The 23,564-nt window shown below is 40.9% G+C and overlaps 1 protein-coding gene across 1 annotated transcript in view; it reads right to left on the reverse strand.

The window, feature by feature from the left end:
- SPOCK1 (SPARC (osteonectin), cwcv and kazal like domains proteoglycan 1) overlaps positions 1–23,564 on the reverse strand; it is a 518,075-nt gene that overhangs the window by 66,933 nt on the left and 427,578 nt on the right. Inside the window, exon 6 of the mRNA XM_034960555.2 lies at positions 19,714–19,828. Within this exon, the coding sequence (XP_034816446.1) occupies positions 19,714–19,828 (115 nt within the window). The remainder of the gene's footprint in view (positions 1–19,713; positions 19,829–23,564) is intronic.

Consider the following 23,564-nt stretch of genomic DNA (forward strand, 5'->3'; position numbering starts at 1 on the left):
GGAAATGCAAAATGTTACAGTCACTTTGCAAGACAGTTTTTCCATTTCTTATAAAACTAAATATCTTATAAACAAGTTAGTAATAGCACTCCTAAGTATTTACCCAACTGATTTGAAAAATTATGGTAACACAAAAAGTTGAACTCAAATGTTTATATCACCTTTATTCATAATCACCAAAACTGGAAGCAACCAAGATGCCCTTCAATATGTGAATGGATAAACAAACTATGAAACATCCATACAATGGACTACTATTCAGTGATAAAAAATAAATGAGCTATCAAACTACAAAAAGACCTAGATGAATCTTAAATGAATATTGTCAAGTGAAAGAAGCCAGCTTAAAAAGGCTATGTAATGCACAGTTCCATTTATATGACATTCTGGAAAAGGCAAAACTGTAGAGCAGGTAAACAGATCAGTGGTTCCCAGGGTTTTGAGGCAGGGAAAAAGGAGTAGTTGAAAAGATGAAGCACAGAGAATATTTTTAGAGTAATAAAACTATTTGTTATGATACAATAAGGGCAGATACATGACATTAGGAATTAGTGAGAACCTACAGAACTTTACAGCGTAGAGTGAACCTTAATGTATGCAAATTTTTAAAAAATCATTTAGGAGGCCAGGGGATCCTAGGATGTAATGCAGAATGTGACACAGTAATCTGAATGTATTATAAAGGTGCTGACCTGTGTAGCTTTGGAAATGAGTGGAGATTATAAGCAAACAGCCTATACATAAGCACTGTACTCTAGTTGATAAAGTTGTTTCCCATGGAAATAGGGGCTAATAATTTTGATACTGGGATTAAAGAATTAAGTAAATGGATGGTGGATGGTGGGAGCCAAGTTTCCTACTGCTGGAGTGGAGAATTACAGATAAGCAAGGGGAGGAAGCTATAATGATATGGTAATGAGTTGGATACATTAGCATAAACTTGTATTTAGCTTAATATACATACATATAGAATAATTTATAAATGTATGTACATACATTTATATACACACACATGCACACACACATATGGATTAGTATACACATATATATTCCCTTGCTGTCAAATGAGAGTGCAGAACAACAACATTCCCGAAGTAGTGAGCACAATGAGTGCTAGGATCTTGGTTTCTAATTCCATTCTACGATAAAAAGAACCAGGTCTGTTTGTGGAAGTTGCTGATTCTATGGCTGGGATACTAAATACACAAGATGAGCCTGGATATTTTATTTCTGCCAGAAATTACAGAAGTGTTCAAGAGTAGGTAAATAAAATACACCACAGTGGGGATATGTCAAAGGGACACAAGACCAACAGAAAGAGTGCCAAATGACCAAAGCTGGAAAAATTTGAAATGTAAAATCTTAGTATTGGATTAATAGTTAGTATTGGATTATAACCTCAAGCACAAAATATATATCCATGAGTCCACATTATATAAATATTAATACATGCTTTAAGAAACAAATAAATGGGGTAAAAGAGATAAATCTCTCATGTAAAATATTTCAAATAATTTATGTAGACACTCTACCCTGAAGCATCTACATAAGGAGATGGAACATTAAATACCTACTCCTTAAGTGTAGGCTATGCATAGTAACTTCTTCCAAAGAGTATGGTGTAGAAATGGGGTAAAATGAGTACCTTTGCAGTAGAGAAGCCTGACAAACACTACCTCAGCCAGGTGATCAAGGTTTGCATCAATGGTGATAAGTCATATAGATAAGCATGTAATTATGACTTCATAGGATGACAATGACACTTGTGCTGATTCCTGTGGATCTTGGGGAACCCCAAAACTCATAACCCTACTCTAATCATTAGACCAACATGGAACAAATCCTAATTGAGGGACATTTTAGAAAATACCTGACCAGTACTCAGAACTTTCAAGGTCATCCAAAATGAGGAAAATGTTAGCAAAGCCTAAGAAGACCTGATGACTAAATGCAATGTGGTATCCTGGATGAGATCCTGGAACAGAAAAACGAAATTAGGTAAAAGCTAAGGAAATATGAATTAAAACATGGACTTTAGCTGATTATAATGTATTGATATTTGTTAATTGTGACAAATGTACCATGCCAATGTAAGACAATAATAGAGAAACATGGGTGCAGGGTATCTGGGAACTCTCTACTATCTTTGCAATATTTCTATAAATCTAAAAATTTTCTAAAATAAAGAGTTTATGTGAAAAAATTAACATTAAATTAATGACTTTGGGATATAGTAGAGCTTTATTGGACACCAGTTGCTGAACAGAAGGGGAACACAGTGTTCTAAGCATAAAGAATGACCAAGAATTGATCAAGCCAAGAAAGTGAGGAGAGTTGTCTCTAAGTGACGCATCAGGAGTTCACCAGACCAATCTTAGAAGGATGGTGTGTGCAAAGGCCTTCACAGCCTTGATTCCCATTTGTGCCCCAGCAACATCGGAAATTACCATAGCAGGGACTTCTTAGCAAAGTATTATTCACTTTATTGTGAAAGTTTTAACCAAAGCATTAAGACACACACACAAAAGAAATGTAACATACATATAGAAAATAGAATTAAGTACTTAAAAGCCCAGGTGGAAGAGTAAGAATAATCTGAGTTCAAATCTTGGCTCTGCCATTTGCCAGATGGAAGAATTTGAATTTTAAAAGGCGTATTTTTTTGTGTTTAAGATGGAGATCATAGTCCCTCCCAACACTGGGCTTTCAGGACTATTACATGGAAACATACATAAGGTACAGAGTGTTTAGCAACAGTGAGACATAAATAAATGACTATTTCTTAAAATTTACTTTGGAGAGGAAGATAAAAATGCCCATTATCTGCAGATGATATCATTTTCTAAAGAAAATCCAAAATGATAAACTAAAAACTGTCAGAATCAAGATTTCCTATTTGAAAGAAATAGTCATTTTAACAAAAATGGAAAACAGATTTCATTCACAAAAAGCAGTCTCAAACATTGACTCTCTAGTCATAAATGTAATGAGAAATACTCTCATATTCTGAAAGAAAACTGCAGACGTTTTCCAAGGAGGCTTGGAGAGATGTGTGCCACATTTCCAGATGGAACAACAACTTAACTCTAAAGTTATCAATTCTTCTCCAATTACTTTGTAAATCCAATCTAAATATCATTTCTTTAAAGTTTTCAAAATGATTTTGAATATCGTCGGAGAGAATAGGTAAGAATACCCATGAAAAAATATGAAAAAGCGGATAACTTGTTAGATGAAAGATGAATTATTGAGTAAAAGTCATTTTTTGAACTGGCTATTTAAAACACACACACAAAATACAGTTTCAGTTTTCCTATTATACCCCAAAAAGTATTAGACTGATTATTAGTAGTACTTTTCCAACTACGAGTTGCAATCTACGAATGGGTCCTCAAAAAATCTTTCTCAAACATGAGGTATGATAGCAGAGAAAAGAAAACAGGGCATGTCTTACAGAGTAAGGGCGCTGCCTGGTGAAAGCTTTGAGTATTGGCTTACTGTAGAAATGATTTCTTCCTGTTTGAATGCCACTGGCCTTATGCATCAAACATGAAAAATTCAAGCCATGACAGAACAAAATAGAAACATAGGTGAAATTTTATCTGGTCTCAGAGTAAGACAGAGATTTATAAACACATATCAATGCCAGAAATTCTAAACAAAAAGAACGATGGACCTGACTGGATAAAAACCACAAAATCTTAGTTCATCAGAAAGCACTGTTAAAGACAAATGACATATTGGGGGAAAAGTGAACTATATATGAAGAATTCATATCAAATTAAGGATATAAAAGAATAACCTGAGAAACTATTGAGAAAAAAATCAGCATCCTAAAAGGGAAATCATAAAGGATATAGGGCATTTTAAAAATAATTACAAATAGCATACATACACACATACACACCTTTAACCTCCAGTAGGATCAAAGAAGTAAGAAATCAAAATGTGTAGGAGTCAGATAATTGTCTCCAAGACCCATTCTTCTGCCTAGTAATGAGAACCTTGATTTTCTGCTGGCTTACTGCTTTTGACCTGAAAACTCTGTACTCCCCAGCATCTAGGTAGGACCATGCGTGACTGTACTCAGACTAAATTCAGACTGAGATGGCCATTGAGATGTAAGCAGAACTGTATCCAAATTCACAGAGGTCTGCTCGAAAGAAAGGGGTGCCCTTCTTTGCTCTTCAATTTTTCCCTCTGACTGGACTAAAGCTGGAATGGCTGGAGCTCTAGCAGACATCTTGGACCATGAGGCAGACTTGTTTGAGCAACAAGAGTGGAGCCTGGTTCCCTTATGATTGAGGTTGCCTCATACAAGCCCTGGACTTCCTACCACTTGACTCATTTTATGTGAAAATGAAATACACCCTCTTTTGTTTAAACCACTGTTATTTAGGTTCAGGAGTGTCAGTCACATACCATTAAACTAAATCCCTGCTAAGAAAGCTACCTTTTTCTTAACCCACAAAGTGGAAAAATTCTTTTAAAAATTACAGTATCCAAAAATGACAGTGGTCCTCTGACTAGGCATTCCTACACATCACTTGTGGCACATCTTTTCTGAAAGAATTTCTGCTAGTATGTAACAGAAGACTTACAGTATACAAGCCATTTTACCCAGAAATTCTACTTCTAAAAATGCATCCTATGAAAATAATTAAGGTGTGTGCAAAATTAATATACATTGTTGTTCATAAAAGCAGTATTTATAACTAAAAATTAGAGAAGCTAAATGTTCAATAATAAAGGACTAGTTACAATAATTATAGTGCTTTTATAGAATTGAACACCATGCAGCCATTAAAAATCAGTTTTTAAAAGAATAATTGATGATATGGGAATATAATTAAGTATTATTAAGCTAATAGTAAAGATTAGTAAATAGTATTTTATTATATTCAGTTTGGGAGGCTGGGTAATTTTAAAAATTTATTCTTTGTATTTTGCAGTATTTTTAAGTGTTCTATAATAAATATGTATAACTCCTATGTTTTTTTTAATGCTCATTTTAAATGAGCCTATGTCTCCTGTCTTCCATCACATAACTGTCTTCTCCAGTTGGGTGGTTTCTTCTGCCCAACTGCAGGCACAGGGTGTTCTGGTCCAGCATGCCTTGCTGGCTGGTACCATGGGACAATTTTTCTGCTCCCTTGTCTGTCTTTCCAAGGCATGAGGAACACATGATTTATAACCATAGGTCAAATATTCCCTCTCCAGGACATTCTAAGCCCTTTAGCTAATTCTAGGAACTACATGCTCCTGAGACAAGAAGCATGACCTCTGAGCCACACTGTGATGTCCCTTAGCTGCTGCTCAGGGACAAGGAGGCAACAAACCAAGGTGCACAGGGCACCAGAGGGCAAAGTAGTCAGTTGTGGTTATCACAGAAAGCCAATAAGGAAAGCCACCCAGAGAGTGTAGAGGCCAACTTGAATCAGAAGTCTTGGAGTAAACCAGAGATGGCTCCTGAGGCCATCTCTGGTCTCCTCCTCCCCTAGATACCAAGTTGCCATTGTTCCTGGCACCTTGACAACTTCTGACCTTGCACCAATATTGCCTGTAAAAAGGATGTGCTCTATCTCCATTAGAAAATGTGTTTAGCTGCAAATAAGAAAGCTTAGTTAACAGTGGCATAAATTCATGGGGATTTACTTTGTGGCACAAGAAATCAGAAGAAAGGCAGTCACAATGTTGCTTCAGCTACTCCATAGTGCCACTGGGGACCCAGGTTCTTTCTGGGCTTCGGCTCAGTCATCCTTAATGGGTGGGGGGTGGGTCTGAAGCCTTAGGCTTGGCATCTTGTGGCTACAAAAGGGCTGCTGCAGCTCCACTCACACCTCTGCAAGGATAAAACACAGCACAAGCTCTGCCTGTCCCTGTTTGTTGTAAAAGCAAAAGCTTTCTTAGAAATCTCTAGAAGACTTTACTTGCATTTCACGGGCCAGGACTGAATCACAGGGCCACATCCTCAGCTGGAAGAGACTGGGAAAATAAGAATGCAGGTGAGCTTATTCTTCCTCAAAGAAAACCAGAATCAAATGGCTATGGGCTAGACAACTAACAGTGTCTCTGCTACATGTCTACAAGACTAATTCTAGAATTCCAAGGTCTTTTGGAAGGCTGGTATTGTCAAATTGTACAAAGAGCAGATCCATGTCTGTGTGTATGTGTGTGTGCATGCGCACGCACACACATTAAAAAAGGAAGGAAAATGGTATACATTGAGCACCTTTTAGAACCAGCCACTTTCATAATTATCTCAATTAATTTGTTTCATTCTAATAACCTCACAAGATAGGCCTATCTATCTGTTTTTACAGATGAGAAAACTGAGACTCAGAGAAGTTAAGTAGCTTGCCCAAAGCCACATAGCTAGCAAGTTCTGGGGCTAGAATTCAACTTTACAATTGCCTGGTTCCACAGGCAACGCATTTTCTAGTGTATAAGACTCCCTCTCAACAAGTCTTATCATATATAATTGAAGGCAAATAATAGACAAGTGCAAACAAGTTTGCCTAAACCTTGAAGATACAGAGTTAGGCTCATGGAAGGTCAGGGGGACAGGAGTCTTCCTGTAGAAGACAGAAAGCAAAGGCAGCACATGTGGCAGAGGCCACACTGTGATGTCCCTTAGCTGCTGCTCATGGGACAAGGAGGCAACAAACCAGGTGCACAGGGCCCCAGAGGACAAAGGAGTCAGTGTGGTTATCACAGAACGCCAACAAGGAAAGCCACCCAGAGAATTTAGAGGCCAACTTGAATCAGAAGTCTTGGAGTAAACCAAGAAGGAGGTCAGTCTCTGCCATATGGAGAATAAACAACTCATAATAGGAAGCAGAAATGCACTAATTTAATCTAGATATTTATTAAGTATTGCTCTAATTAAATTTGTAACAGACATATTACAAATTAATATTTACACTTAGTGGTGACCATACATTCGACAGATCCTATGCTGGGGATATAAAGATAAATTAGACATAATCCCTGCTTTCTAGAAGGTCACAATCTAATGAGTTTACAGTGCCAGTACATAAGGTCCAAAATGTAATAGAATCACTTGTATTTTTAAGTAGGTTTCCTTGTTTCAACCACATGAAATGAAACCTAGTTCTTCTGACCACAGAGACCACGATGGTAGTATGTCAAAATTATAGAGACGTACTCAGCAATAAAAATTATTGGAGTCCTGGACTTATAAACTCTGCTCTATAAAGACATGGAAAACAGCTCAGCTCGACACAATTATTACCCTGAGACATAAGTGAGCTCCATATGCAGACCCATGAGCAACACACTGTGGTTCTATCTAGTCCTAAGAGTTCTTGTTATCCCACTTAAGGGAGAAAGAGCATAGGACCTGGGCACAGAACAGGCACTTAATAAATGCCAGCTGGCTGGATGGACAGCTGAATGGATGAAGATACATTACTCATTACCAACAGACCCAGTCACTGTCCTCAATTTTAGGGCAAAAAAACCCTCTGGGGGTATTGTTTTAAGCTTTAAATTTTAAATATAGCTCAGAGGCCTTGAGAATCTAGGTACACGAAGTAACAGATCTGTGTTATTTTAACTCACTATGCTTTCCCCAAGTAGGTAAGTTTCCTCTTGGGCACAATGGTAATCAGATATTAAGCCAACTATTTCACAACACAGAACTATGTATAATTCTTATAACAGAAACTCTTCACTCAAAAGAGAACAAATGGCTTGTAATCTCCAGATACTCCCTCCTCTGGCTATAAATGTTCTGTGTTCTCACAAGGGCACAAGGAAACACTAAACAGAATGTTCTATACCACAGGATGCTACACCTCTGTCATCAAGGCAAAAATATTTGCTTCTTGAGACACCTTGAGCCCTTCTCTCTAGTCAGGGAGGTAGGCTGTAGGGAAAGAACAGACTGCCTGAGCTTGCTTCTGATGATGGCATCTTCCCAGTGCAGAGGAGCCAGAAACGCACAGCAGTTACCTGTTAGCCTGAGGTCGTGCCCCAGAATGACCCATGTAGGGAAGTACATAGACAAGTACCTTCAGGTGGAGGAACCTGCCTCTTTGACTTCGGGACCTAAGTCACCTACAAAACCCAACTTTTCCAAGGGCTGGGACCACCAAAATCTCAAGTACATAAATGTGCCTGGAAAACAGTAAGACCCTATACATTTCCTCAGTTACTTCATTCCACAAATGATTGAAGTCAGTCTAATCTGTGCCATGCACTGTCCTGGGCATGGTACACACAGCAGCCAACAGGCTGTAGGAAAAGCTGGAGCTGAAGACCCTGGTGGACAAGACAGGCTGGCAGGTGTGAATCACAGACAGAAGTCTGGCAGGTGAGGGGACGCTGTTGCAGCTACACAACCATGTGGGGGTGGGGGACAGGGGGTCTATGGGAAGTACAGATGCCAGATCCTGGAGGCTGGGGAGAACCAGCAGTATCCTACCCTAAAGGAACCAGGTCATAGACTGAGATCTGGATTTAGATGAGGTCAAGGGAGTAAGGGGACATGATGCCGTCCACTCCAAGCTACTGTCCTGGAGTGCAAAAACTCCCTGGTGACTAGCCTGGCTTAGGATATAATATCCTAAATTCTAAGATTTTTGGGAGATACAGGGAGAGAGATTTAGGCCTCTTCAGCCTCTGTAATACTTCTCAGGGGTAGTTCCATAGGATTAGTAGCCCTCATAAAAAAGGACTTTTATTTTTTTTTTTAACTTAGTTTTTTTGCAAGTCATTTTCAGGAGTATTTCTTGGCTGCGGCTATGACCACATCTGTTTTTGAGTGAAGCCCAGGGGATCTACTTGGTTGTCAGCCTCACTCCACTTCCACACGACTTGGTGGCAACAGCCATTTAGCAGACTCAAGCTTGGACCAAACATAGTAAGGCCAAGGAGTCCAGAGTAAATTGGTGCTCTCTTGGCTAGGATGAGAGGAGACAGGCACATGTAACTACCTTCTTGAGACCCTCCCCCTACCAACAACTGCTGTGCAACAGGTGGGCTAGGTTTGTTCATTCAAGATCCTTCTACATGGTAAAATTTACGCAAGTATGAAGGACCTGCCTCCAGGAAGACCTGCTACTACATCACTGGGAAACTTGAAAGCAGGGCTTCACACATTATGCAGACCCTATGGTCTCCTCTCTACTAATATCACTGTTCCTCACCCTCCCAGTACTTCCCCTAAATTGTTCTGAAGTTATTGCTGCTTTAAGCTCATTCTAAGCCTTGAAATAATAAGATTCATAACCAGATCTCCTACTGTGTCAGCAGGTCTTTTCTCTTGCCATAGAGCGCTACTCACTCTCTTCAAGCAGGAGGGCCTTAGAGGTGACCTTTCTGGGACTAGGAGAGGAACACAAGGTTTTACTCTAATTACTTCTTTGTGATTTGAACACATCTCTCAGTTCCCTCTTTTACTTCAGTCTCTTCAGAATAAGGAGAGAGCTGGATGGTTGTTTGTGTTTTGGTTGCAGCTCTAACCAATCTGAACATCTATCACTATACATTCAACCAACTATTGATTCTGAGCTTTATCTGGCATCATTATATATTCCTCAAGTTAAATTATCAAAGTGACATTCCTGCTTTATATGTAATTGCCACTTTGGGTTTTCAAACAGAGAATCATCATCATTGATATAACAATGATGATAAAAGTTATATTTTGTGAACTGTAACTCTACTTTTATAGCTAAAATTGAGCTCATTTGATTCTTACTACATCTGTTGGACTGGGGCCACACCTTTCTTTGCTCTCTGCCCTGTCAAAGGCCTAGCTCCCAATACACCACTTGGATCTAGGAAAGAGGCCTACCAACATTTCACTAAGCAGCCTGCTTTGTGAGGTGGAAGCCACTTACTTTCGTCTGGTGATAATTTCAATTTATTTTTTATTGTAATGCTGTCTTTTCTTTTCACAGTAATGGATAGCAGGGCAATGGAAGAACAGTCAACCTCAGGACAGATTACAAATGAATTTTTATCTTTAAGAGCTAGGTTGGAAACTTGTAGCTATCAGAAAAGCATAATATGGTGATGAACAATGAGCCCATGCCAGTGTTTTGATAAACTTCAGAGAGCTAAGCCTGCTTGAGAAAAAGACAGGAGAAAATGTGTGAGGACATTAATTCTTTCACTTTGGAAAAATCCCATCAGTGAAGGCTGTGATCTCGTAAAGGGCTATATTCTCTGAGTACCGAAAGCATGGGAAAATTTAGCTTAAAGTGTGTGGATGGACACATGTGTGGAAGAGTGGGGTGTGCACTTTTTCTTTTTTCAAAGGAAGCCCGACCTTTCAGTGGACATTGAATTTAGGTTAAGAACACAGTATAATGTAAGGGTAAGAGCACAAGTTCCAGAAAAGGCTTCAGATCCCTGTTCTGTCATCTATTATCTGTGTGGCCTTAGGCAAGGTACTGAACAGATCCAAATCTCAAATTTTCTCACCAGCAAAGGAGATAACATTATTTGGCTGTTAGAGGGATTAAACATATGTATAAAGTGCTTAGCACAATTCACAAATTAAGCACTTTATACAGACTATCTTGTGCCATAAATCATCTGTTTACTATTTTAAACATTGTATATTATGGTACATATGTACAATGGACAACATTTTAAAAAGAATGAAGTAGATTCATTTGACATTTGTCAGTCATTGAAAATCTAGACAAAAAGACTTCCTGTAACTTCCATTCTACTTGGGCAAGATAGACAATAAAGAAAAAAGGTAAGCAAACGAATATATTAGAAGGTGATAAATGATACAGAGAAAAATAAATAGGAGAAGGTAGGTAGGAAGTTCAGGGGAAGGTTTCCTGAGAAGGTGACATTTGTGCAAAGATTTAAAGAGGTGGTTGACGGAGTGGCCCCATGGATGTCCGGGGAAGAGGGTCCTGGCCTAGGAGATGGTCAGTGCCAAGCCCTGAGGCAGTGGTGTGAAGGGCACATTTGAGGAGCTCCAGGGAGACCTGTGTGCCTGGAGCTGAGCACACAAGGATCACAGCAGCAAAAGATGGGGACAGACACGTAACAGAGGACCAGAGCATGTTGCCTTGCAGGTCACTGAAAGGACTTTAACTTTTCCTCTTAATCTTAACAAGATGGAGTGTCTTGAACAGGGGACTACATAATCTGATTTACATTTTACAGAATCAGTTGGACTACCATGTGCAAAAAAAAAGAAGGTAAGGACTAGGAGATCAATTAGGAAGCTATTACAATACAAGACAAGGATGTCTTAAACCTCTGGGGTGGTTCCTCTGTGGAGATAGTAAGAAGTGGTTATGTTTGAAACTATATTTGAAAGTGGAGCCAATATGATTTGCTGATAAGTTATATGTGGCATGTAAGAGAAAAAGAAGGTTGGTATATTTTTGGGTTTTGGCTTCTTATTCAGCAAATGGAAGTATAGAGTTACAGTTAATTAAAATAGCAAACACTGCAGGACGAAGGAGCAGATTTCGGGGAAAGAGCAGGAGCTTGATTTTAGACATTAAGCTTGATATGCCTAGGGGCATCCAAGTGGAAATGCTAAGTAGTCATTACATATTTAAGTCTGGAGTTCAAGGAAGCAGGTAGGCAGGTTAGCTGGTGATAGACAGGCAAATACACACATATCTAGATAGGTCTACATGTACTTACGTGAAAATATATGTATGATATATAAAAGGCAGGATGCAAAACATTATGTAGAATATAATCCCAATTATGGATGAGTAAAGTTAAAAAATTATTATATGCATATAAAAATAATTGAAGGTAAATGCAAAATAAATAAATAACCAAACTGGGATGATGGATTAAAGACTTAAATGTAAAACCTAAAACTATAAAACCTCTTCAGGAAAACCTAGGAAATGCCATTCTAGACATAGACCTTGGCAAAGATTTTATGACAAAGATGCCAAAAGCAATTGCAACAAAAACAAAAATTGACAAATGGGACCTCATTAAACTAAAGAGCTTCTGCACAGCAAAAGAGAGTAAATAGACATCAACAGAGTAAATACACAACCCACAGAATGGGAGAAAATATTTGCAAATTATGCATCTGACAAAGGTCTGATAGCCAGAATCTATAAGGAACTTAAATTAACAAGTAAAAAACAAACAACTCCCTTAAAAAGTGGGCAAGGGACACGAACATTTTTCAAAAGAAAACATATACATGGCCAATAAGCATATGAAAAAATGCTCAACATCACTAATCATTAGAGAAACATATCAAAACGACAATGAAATACCATCTCACATGATTCAGAATGGCTATTATTAAAAAGTCAAAAAATAACAGATGCTGGCAAGGCTGCAGAGAAAAGGGAACACTTATATACTGCTGATGGGACTGTAAATTAGTTCAGCCACTGTGGAAAGCTATTTGGCAATTTCTCAAAGGATTTAAGAGAACTACCATTTGACCCAACAGTCCCATTATTGGGTATTTACCCAAAGGAATATAAATTGTTCTACCATAAAGACACCTGCATGCGTCTGTTCATCACAGCACTATTCACAATAGCAAAGACATGCAATCAACCCAAAAGCCCATCAGTGGTAAACTGCATAAATAAAATGTGGTACACATGTACCATAGAATACTACATAGCCATAAAAAAGAGTGAGATCATATCCTTTGCAGCAACATGGATGGAGCTGGAGGCCATTATCCTAAGCAAACTCGTGCAAGAACAGAAAACCAAACACTGCATCATCCTACTTATAAATGGGAGCTAAACACTGAGTATACATGGACACAAAGAAGGGAACACTAGATACCAGGGCCTACCTGAGGGTTGAGTGTGGGAGGAGGGTGAGGATCAAAAAATTACCGATTGGGTATGCTTATTATCTGGGAAATGAAATAATCTGTACACCAAACCCTCATGACATGCAATTTATCTATAGAACCAACCTGCACTTATACCCCTAAAACTAAAAGTTAAAAAAAAAAAGAATGTATGTTAATTTTGTACATAAAAAAAAAACAGTAAGTGCAGGATAAGGCAAACTATCAAAGCCATTAATTTCTAGCACAAACCTCTATCCCATTCACTGAACTCTGGTTCCGACCGCAGCTACCCTTTGCCTCAGCTTATCCTTCTTTCTCTGTTCACCTTTAGCTTTCCCCAATCACTTGCTATCAAATAGACTTCAGAGGACCAGGAAAATCTGTGGTGCACTTTCCCAGAGTTGAACTCACAGAAGAGGAAGAATCTGAGATCAAAGTCAAAGTCAGTAGTTACCTCAGAGTCCTGACAAATGAGTTTTTCTTCTTTGATGCAGTTGCCAATTTAATTCTCAAGCATTTTTTTAAGGTCATGATATTTAGAATAACAAGGCCCTAAAAATTAAATATTCCTTTATGTGCTTAATTTCTGACCCAAATGTAGTACTGAATGACAAGTGAATGAAGCTGAATATGTATAGAAAGGTTAGTATAAACTGCTTTTAAATTCCAAGTTTGCAAGCCCAAGGCTTTCACTCTCTTACACAATGGGCATTAAACAAAAATGTTCTTTCCTGGATGCAAAGATAAATCTCTATTTTTCTAGGAGCCTCTGCAGCAGGATTCTTTCAGGAATTTTCCATTGAGACATTACAGCTAGGAGGAACTCCTTACCCCATTCCCTTTTGCACCGCCTCCTGTTCCCTTTTATCCACGTTTCCAACTCCACTTGTGATAAGTAATGGAATTGGACAACCGTCTGTCAACCCAAGACGGTTTCCCCCAGAATCTAGCCCTCAGGTTGAAAACACCGTTTGAGAAAAGAAAATCACTGTAGACTATTTTTCTACTGTTCTAAATAGCTCAGCTGGAGGGAAGTTGTTATTTCCTCTTTAGCACGCCCTGTTGGAAAAACTTGCAGTTCTCTTTCCTTCCCTCCTGCACCAAACCTGCCCCCATCCTGCTCCTACCTCCCAGCTCATGTCAGGCCAGGAAGTGGGTAACAGTTCCACAGCCTTCTCCATAATTTCTTAGGCTGGAGCCACATCCCTTCTGATCTAATCTGTGCCAACAGAAGAAAAGAAGGAGCTGTCCTTGGAGAATGTTCTGTTTCCTCTTCTAGAGATAGAGTGGAGGGGGCGGGTGGGAGAGCGTCTGTAGGATGCCATTCTAAACCTTGCTGGTTTGGGAGTGTGGTGACATTCTCTGCCTGATAGTTAATACTGTAAGATGTGGGCAAGTGACTTCAGACCCAGGAGAAATTAAATTTAACTCCCATCATATAGACCTGCCACCATCTTCAGGCTAAAGATGCTGCTGACTGTGACTGAGGATGTACCCACACGTGATAGGAACAAACTCACTAGACCCAGGGTCAGGTGAGCTGTCAGCTGATGGCACGCAAGGATCTTTTCTCAGTGAGCCTCCACGGTTCTCTTCTGGTAAATGTGGACTCAATAAAGACCAGTGGTGGTCAAACTCTTCCCACAGGTGTAATCTAAGTGGTAACGTGTAAGAATGGAGTCACTCTGGAGGAGATCTGAGGCCCCACCCATTTGGCCTTCCCCTGGTCCGTATGGGGAAAGCTGTGGCACCTTGGAGGAACAGAGAAGACTCCTCAACATGGTGTGGATAAGTGAGACTCTTCTTGATCCAAAATCCTACAACCCTGCCAAGTCCTCACCTCGGGGAAGAGGAAGCTCCAAATCCCTCCTCAGATGAGGTGCAGGGAATGGGGCTGCTATGCTCAGGCCAGAAGGGAGTGGTTTATGTCCCTGAAACAGGGGAAGTAGGGCAGAGCAGGCAGATGCTCAGGTTCAGAAGGGGTGGAGTATGGGCTAGCTGAAAAATCTACCTTAAAGCCTCCACTTTTGAGAGACCTCTATTTCCTCTTGAGATTTTCAAGCATTACAAATAATAATAATAATAATAATAATAAAGACAGCACCTCAGACTTTCCTCATGGTTTTCACCGAGTACTGAAGAAAAAGCATCAGCAATGCCCTGGAGCTGAAGAATTCAGGTCAGAGCTAAAAAGTGACTTTGCTGACGGGGCTGACTGTTGGGTCCTAAAAAATACCAAGAGAAACTGGGAGAGACCTTTCCTGAAAAAACTCAAAAAAATGCACAGAACCTCAGCCCAACGCAGAGATTTCAATTTCATCTCCCTCTTTTTAACTGTGTTTTCTTTTATTTGTTTTTTGTTTTTGTGGATAACCATTGCTTCATACTCTTGAGGCTGGACTGGCTTTATGGAGATGAGAGAGATAAGGCAATGAAGTCACCTGCCCTTGTCAGGAGGTAATTTAGAGGTGTAGTAAGAAATATTCAGAAATTTTAAAGGATGGTCCCACCTTCCACCATCTCTTCAGGGGACATGCCAAAGGAGAGATGCCAGATAAACAAAGAGAACAACAACACAAAAAAATCAGCCACTTGGCTTTGACTTCTGAAAAAAAAAAAAAAAAAAAAAACAGATGAAACTTAAAGGTGAGACAAGAGAGTTCTGATTTGCCAGAGCTGAAGATGTTATAACTCAAAAGACCAAAGGCTGGAAGAGGCAGAGAAGCAGAGCACACTAGGAGATTGGAAGAGAGTGAGTTAGACCTGCCTCATACATCCTCCACACTGACATCCAGTGTTGACCAAAGTGGGGCTATAAGAAGTAAACCTCTGAAAAGGAGAAGACCATGCAGGTGAGTGTTGGATTCTCCTCTCCATAATTCTCCCCATCTCTCACCCAGTTCTGGACCCTAGGTTGGGAAGAGGTGATTCTGAAACCTGAGACAGGTGGGGAGCCCTGGCAGTAAAGAGGACCTGTGTTTGGCTACAAGCTTGAAAGCCAGTTTGAGGCAAGCCTCATAAAACTGTACTCTGCATTGAATAGAAACGGTTGCCAGGCACCTCTAAAAGAACCTAATGCATATCTTGGTCTAACAGAACAGATCCATGAAGAGAAGGCTTGAGATAGCAACCTCACTACAGTCTTTTTTGATGCCAGAAAACCACAGAAGGGCCTCCTCAAGTTTTCTGTGCCCCTGAACAGGGCCAAGAAGAAGCTGAGAGGGCTAGTAAACCCAGAGAAATCTAACAGAGAAGAAAGAGGATTCACCATGACCTTAGTGGACAAGGTGAGTACAGGTCTCTCGGTAGATGCAGTGAGAATGAACACCACTGGCCTAACTGAAGATGTTAAGAACTCCATCTAAGTGGATGGATCCCAAAGAAAAAGAAAACACCAGGAAAAGCCTCCCACCAATACTGTAGCTCATAAGCCCTCAGCCCACTTCTACTTCCTGGAATTCAGGTACAGCCCTGCATTAACAGAATTGACCTGGGAGTGACTTTATGTTTCACCTCAGAAATGAGGTTCAGAATAGAGGTAAGGTTGAAAATAAAATATCAACACAACAGTTTGTGTGTGTGTGTGTGTGTGTGCGCGTGTGTGTATTGCCACAGTTTTTACAGACCTGCATTTATAAGACTGTAAACTCTCATTTCTGCAATAGGCACAGGAATAAGACAGCTCCTCCTACGGTCCAGAGCCACAATGTGTCTCAGAGGCCAGGACTGCCTGTGGACACCATGCCCACTGCCTGCAGCTTCTGGAAGGGGCTGCTGACAGGTAAGAGGAGGTGGACTGCATGCTCAGCTCTTCTTCCTCCCTCTGTCCACGGCTAAGTTGCCAACTCAAAGTTTCCTTTTATTTCACCTCTGACCTCTCCCTTGTACCCATGCCCTCCTCTTCATTTGAACTGCCACCACCTCAGGTCAGCCCTGTTGCCTGTCATAAATTATTGTGAGAGCTGCATGGAAAGAGGTGTCAAATCAAAGGAAAAGGTCAGCCTTCCCTTGCTCAATTTTGTCCAGGTAAAGCATTATTACTTAAATGTTTCATTTCAAAGAATGACTCTGGGGATTTATCAATGCCCTCACTCCCCCAAATGTGTTCTTATCCTGTAGGAAAACACTGATCAAATCCATATTAGATAGTTTGGCCAGGCCTAGTAGCTCACATCTGTAATCCCAGCACTTTGGGAGGCCGAGGCAGGAGGACTGCTTGAGGCCAGGAGTTCAAGACCAGCCTAAGCAACATGGCGAAACCTTGTCTCTACTAAAAATACAAAAATTAGCTAGGCGTGGTGGTGCACGCCTCTACTCCCAGTTACTAGGGAGGATGAGGCAGGAGAATTGCTTGAACCCAGGAGGCAGAGGTTGCAGTGAGCTGAGATCGCACCACTGCACTCCAGCTCGGGTGACAGAGCGAGATTTCATCTCAAAAAAAAAAAAAAAAGAATCCATATTAGATAGTTAAACATGTACCCTAATAGGTGATTATTTTCTCCTGCATTAGGATACTGTTGGTACTGTCATAAATTAACTACCACCAACAGGTAGCTTCTGCTTCCCCTCATGCTTACGTGAAAACTTTGCTGTAAGTCAGAGCCTAGAAATGAGGTCTTTAACAATGAAGGACAGTCTTAGAACCTCATGGAAAGAATCGTACCAAGTTTGAACTACTGACACTTCAATTAACAGACTCATTGGTGCAGGCTTCCAAGGTGGTATTTCTTAGATAATTTCCAAAGGGTGTTCATAAAAGCAAACTGTTGACCCAAGATCTGGTGGAGCAAAAATAATTATATTGGACTAAAGGAACTGATGAGGAAATAGAATTTTAGTTGTTTTATAATATTGTTGGTATTATTTTTAATGTTCTATTTTCTGATATCACAGAGTGTTTTCTGTTTTTTCCTGATCTCTCACCATTAACTTAGTAGTCTGTGCTTTTGTAAACATTTTGAAATGAAAGATTTTTAAATGGTAATCTTGTTCTCACTGGCCTTTCAGAATTCAGGAACAACACTTTGTCTGAGTCTCTTTACTTTTAATGGCAATGGGGTTACTTGTATAGATTCAGTAAGAATCTGTTCTCATTTTTACTCGTAAATAATTGAACAAATAGATGGCACAGTCAAGGCCACACCTGGAGTGTCAGTCTCATCTGCTTAAATATGAAGCCCATCATTAAGAAACAAGGGTTGTTTTTTATTTGTAAAATCATGAGGCCCTCCCAGAAACCTGGACTGTTACCTTATAATGGCAGACTTGGAGGCCATCTCTCTTAAGGAGAGATGCATTCACCCTCATTTGTAGATGCTACAGGCAAAATAGTGGCAATGACTTTATTTTATTTTTTATTTTTGAGATGGAGTCTCACTCTATTGCTCAGGTTGAAGTACAGTGGCGCAATCTTGACTCACTGCAACCTCCACCTCCCGAGTTCAAGCAATTCTCCTGCCTCAGCCCCCTGAGTAGCTGGGATTACAGGCACCAGCCACCACACCTGACTGATTTTTGTATTTTTGGTAGAGATGGGGTTTCGTCATGTTGGCCAGGCTGGCCTTGAACTCCTGACCTCCAGCTATCCACTCACCTTGGTCTCCCAAAGTGCTGGGATTACAGGTGTGAGCCACCACACCCGGCTGGCAACATGGCATTGTCTAGCCTCAGAATAAAAGCAATAAACAATATACCTAGAATAAGAGAGGCTTCTGAAATTTCCTAAGATTTTTAAGAAATCTCCAGACAGAAGTTAATTTTCTGGGCTACGTAGTTGCTTAACGCCACATGGCTTTAGATTTTCTGACCAGACTACAAAGAGGCTTATATATATTAGTTAACTTTTCTTACTGCATTTATAACTAAATGAATCAGGCCTAACTGCAATGAGATTAGCTTTTTAGAAATCAAGAATAATAATTGGAGATTATTTGTAATCACAGTGTTTCATGGTTTACAACGTCCTTCCACATCCTGACTTAAACCTCCTAAAGAGCCTTTAAACACAATATTCCTGAAGTCACCATGATCACATTTAGATTTGAAATCTTCATCATTTATTTGCCCTGGAAAAGACAACATAGCTTATAAAGAGCCAGATAGATAAACGCTCATACCCCATTCATTCCACTCCATTACAAATCACTCCTAGATTTTAAAACATAAGCATACACACACACACAAACACAGAGAGAGAGAGAGAGAGAGAAATGCAACAATTTCCAAGAAAAGCCAACTACAGCTGAGAAAGCTGAATTCCACAGAAGGCAAATTCAAACGTCTATCTTGGGTCTCACCAAGGAAGGCTCAAAAAGAGGCTGAGACCAGTGGGACAACATTACTTTCTCCATCATGAAAACATCCAAATGAGCCCAAGCTTTCCTGCCCCTCTCAGCCACGGAAGAGAAACAGTTACCCCTAGGGAGGTATTCTCTTTCATCTGTCCCCTGGCTCTGTGCTGCCTTACAAGCAGAATATATTAATAAAGAAATACTTTAGGGGAGAACTCTCTCCACTGTTGTGACATCTCTGCAGTCTCTGTTTTGATATTTGGCCTTGAGAAGTTCAAAGGATTCGAAAGATTAGAGTTCAAGAAAGACTAAGATGTACCCCAGGGCAGGTCCTGGTCTTAGATGCTGAAAAACATGCTCCTCCCACACCATAGCGAATATGACCTCTAAAAGAACCTAGTGGATATCCTGGTCTAACAGGATTATTTTCAAAGGCTCTTGTTCATCTTTTTAATGGTAGTTGAAGGCAATTCGGTTTAGGGTCCCTAAATCTGGAGTACTTACCTGTCATGTCTGCTCATTTCTCCAGTTTGTTCCTAGTGCCTGGGACAGAGCTCGGCCACATCAACCCTCTGTGACCCCCCATTCCTGCCCACGAATTCTCTGAAGGAAACCCTCACTCACCACTCCTTTCTGCCTTGTGCTTTGGTGGCTCAGGCTCTGGGAGACAGGGACAGGGCCCATCACAGAGGGTGGTGAGGCTTTTGCCAGTAGAACAAGCATGGAACTCCAATTTGCACTGCAAAAGAGAGACACAACAGGTCTTAAGAATGCAGCCATAACAGACCCCTACCCCGCCTCCTAAGAAACAGCAGTGCCCTTTGCTTCACAAAAGCAAAGACAAAGCAGGGAGAGGTCGACCTCAGGTAGAGGTCTCAATTACAGAATACTAAATAAGAAATGGCCTTTTATATTTTACCAAATGCAGAGGATAACTTCTAAAAACACTGTGGAAGCCCTAGAAGACTTCCTTTAATGATGGTAAACCCTACTGTCACTATTTCTAAAATAAAATTATTAATATGAAACTTAACATCTGTAGAGTCCTATCTGGTCCAGGAACCCCCTCCATTCACTTTGAGGCATCTTCTCCACACTCCTCCCATGTGGAGGTAACACCGCTGGAATACCACTCCTGGTCCCTCTCAGCCTGCTCACATGCTCTTCCTGGGAGGGAAGAGTAACAATCCCTTTAGTAAGTCTGTATGGTAATCTGAGGCTCAGCCCCTTCCCCTTGGGAGCAATGAAGAATGAATGCTCTTGCTTCCGTTGTCCAAAACCTAAGTTTACATGGGTCTTCCCCCATCAGAGGATGCCTGTGGTCTAACTAGCTTGTGACTCCGTGGAAATGTTTACCTAATTCTAGGATTAAATATTAGAAGCCCATAATCCACATCCTCTTGTCAACCCTTTATCAGTAGCAATGGTAATATTTTAGTCATTTTTCTGTCAGCTCTTTAAAGTCTCAATGAATTCTCAGAACACAGGCAGGAGAGAGGAATGTTATTAATAGGTGCAAAAGACCACAACAATTATCAGCATTTGTATTATTCTTGCATTATGGAAGAGGAAATTAAGACTCAGGTTAAGTAACTTGCAAAAGATCACAAAGCTCAGGGCCAAGCACTTAATGCATTCCACAACACTGTGTATATGGGGCTTCGGAATACAGACATCCCATACTGAACTGTGTGTGGCTAATTATGCGACTTTGCTATTGGCCTGGATCTGTGTTGTCTGAGAGTTTACTCCTTTTTTGTCTGTAAATTTCTCAAGATCAAGACCGGTGTGTAATCAGTCCTCTGCAAAGACCCACAGGCCCAGGACCACATACATATCTGGTGGAGGTTCAAAGGAAGAAGAGATAGGTGAAATTTAACGAGCACCCACTGTGCGTGCAGCTCTTATCAGGTGCCATGGGGAATCTTTAAAATGAAAGAAAAGAGGAGATACAGTCCTTGCCCTTGGAAAACACAAATGCATACCTTTGAAAAAAGTCCACTAGCACTTGCAAAGCCACACACATGAGTGCAGATAAATACTGGCTCATTGTAAGAGGACAAGCTATTCAGTCCCTATACCGATTAGAAACGGAGGGAAAGAATACTTTAAACCTGGTTCTAATGTACTGAAGTCACTCCTGTGTCACTCCAATGATCACCCATACAGTCACCAGCTGCCCATTCAGGGAGAGGGCAACAGAGCAAACCTACAGAATGCTGGCTCCCTCTTGATACAAAACTTCCTCTTGTGCATATTTGTTCAGTGCCTAGTACGTGCCCAGCATGGCAGCAGGCATTGTGGGGGCTACACAAAAATAAGCCATTGCCCACGTCTCACACATCAACTGAGCTGATGAAGCAAAAAAGAGTGTGTCCTTGTAAAGCCATGTGGATGTGACTATGAGGTGAGGCAGGACATATGTCTCCGTAGGGATGGGGCATGAAAGAGGACCTCAGGTATGGGATGTGCTACAGAGAGCACGTGGACTGAAGGTGAGCCAAGTGGAACGCCGGGAAGGCAGCAGGCAGGTCACTAGCACGAGGAGCTTCCTTTCATTCAGCACAGCGTGTGTGCACGTGCCCAGAGCCGGACACAGCTGCCATGACCGGGCTGCCTCCTCCGCCTCTTCTGGGCTAGTTCTCTGGAACAAGCCTCTGTTTCAGACTAGTGGTTCTCTGGCTTATTAAAAGAATCCTTAAAGCTAATTTAGGGGAAAAAATATATTTTTATGTGTCCATTTGTTTCATAAAGTCAAAATTATTACCTTTATTTATCATAAAGCCTTATCATGCTATTGCTGTTACTGCCCGATTGTGTCTGTGATAGACTGTGAGACTCCCCCTCTCCACCCCATTCTCTTCTCTCTCTCAGAGAGGAATCCACACTTCTGCTCCAGGCCCCATGTCTTGCAGCAGCACCTCCCTGTAGGAGGGTCAACTTTCCCACCAGGTCTAGCCACATGCTCATTCCAACCAGTGGTGGTTAGTAGGTGGGATGCAAGCCAGGTTTGAGCAGACATGTCAAGAATCACTGGTTTCATCACCTCTGTTGCTCTTCTCTACCATGAAAATGATGTGCCAGATAAGGGCTGTTCCCTTCTGCCCAGGACCCAGAAGGCAGAGAACATGGAACAGAGCTGAAGTGTTCTGAACAGAGCCACAGCTAACGCACAATGTGAACACGGAAATAGGGTTTATCATAATAAGCCAATGATGTTTGGGGATTATTTGTTATTACAGCATAACTTAGCAAAAGCTGACCAACAGAATGACTTCCTTCCTGCTAGACCATGAAGGCCTTAACAGCATGAAAAGGTTTTAGTTACTGTTTTATCCCTGGCATGATATGACATACACAGAGCCCTGGCATAGAGTAGGTGTTCAATAAACAGCTGCTGAATGACAAAGGCAGAAAGAAGGGAGCCACAATTCACTTTGCTGCTCTGGACCTCTGTTCCAGTCCCTGGGTGCTTACCAATCTGCCTGCACAAGGAAGGAAGTGCTGGAGCTCAGTACTCACCACATTCATCCTAAACCATCCTTTACCCATGTCTACTCCCTGAGACGCCTCTTTGAGCTCCACATTGAGTACTCTGCCCCTCAGCCTGCCTGCTCACCCCAGTCTATCATTGGATTATGAGCCTCTCTGGGTGGCCTTGCCATGACTGTGGGCCCTGTGGACTGTAATTCCTGGAATCCACTTTCTCGGCTGGCCTGCAGCATCCCCTCTCCTGTCCAGCCCTGGTGGCCATCTCTGCAGGCAGCCCAGTCTCCTCCCTAGCTACAGAAAGACACCACCAGAGAAAACAGTACTTATCTCTTATCTGTATCAGTGAAAATCCAAGTTCAAGGGCACAGATCTGTTTTTTTACCTTTCAGGACAATATGTGGCATTTCACATATGTAGCTCAAAAGGCTAATTTCTTTTCTTTTTTTTTTTTTTTTTTTTTTAAAGAGACAGGGTCTCACTCTGTCACCCTGGCTAGAGTGCAGTGGCATAATCATAGCTCACTGCAGTCTTGAACTCCTGAGATCAAGCAATTCTCCTGCCTCAGCCTCATGAGTAGCTGGGACTACAGACATGTTTTGTAGAGATAGGGTCTCACTACATTGCCCAGGCTGGTCTCAAACTCCTGGGCTCAAGCCATCCTCCCACCCCAGCCTCCCAAAATGCTAGAATTACAGGCAAGAGCCATCATATCCAGCCATAATTCCATTTTTTATAAAGCTTAAAACAGGCTATTTAGAGATACAGATACATGTGGTAAAAGCTCCTTTAAAAACTGGCAGGGGAGGGGACCATGACAAATACCAGGAAGATAGGGGTCACCTCCCCAGGGAAGGCAGCAGGATTGGTCAGACAGGAGCCCAAAGGAAGCGTCACAAACATTGATGATGTTTTATTTTATAAAGTAAGCATTAGATTCTGAGGCTTTTGTTCTGTTACTAAGCTTGACAACTTCTATAAATAAT

This window comes from Pan paniscus, chromosome 4 (genome assembly GCF_029289425.2).
Source record: "Pan paniscus chromosome 4, NHGRI_mPanPan1-v2.0_pri, whole genome shotgun sequence".
Taxonomy (NCBI): domain Eukaryota; kingdom Metazoa; phylum Chordata; class Mammalia; order Primates; family Hominidae; genus Pan; species Pan paniscus.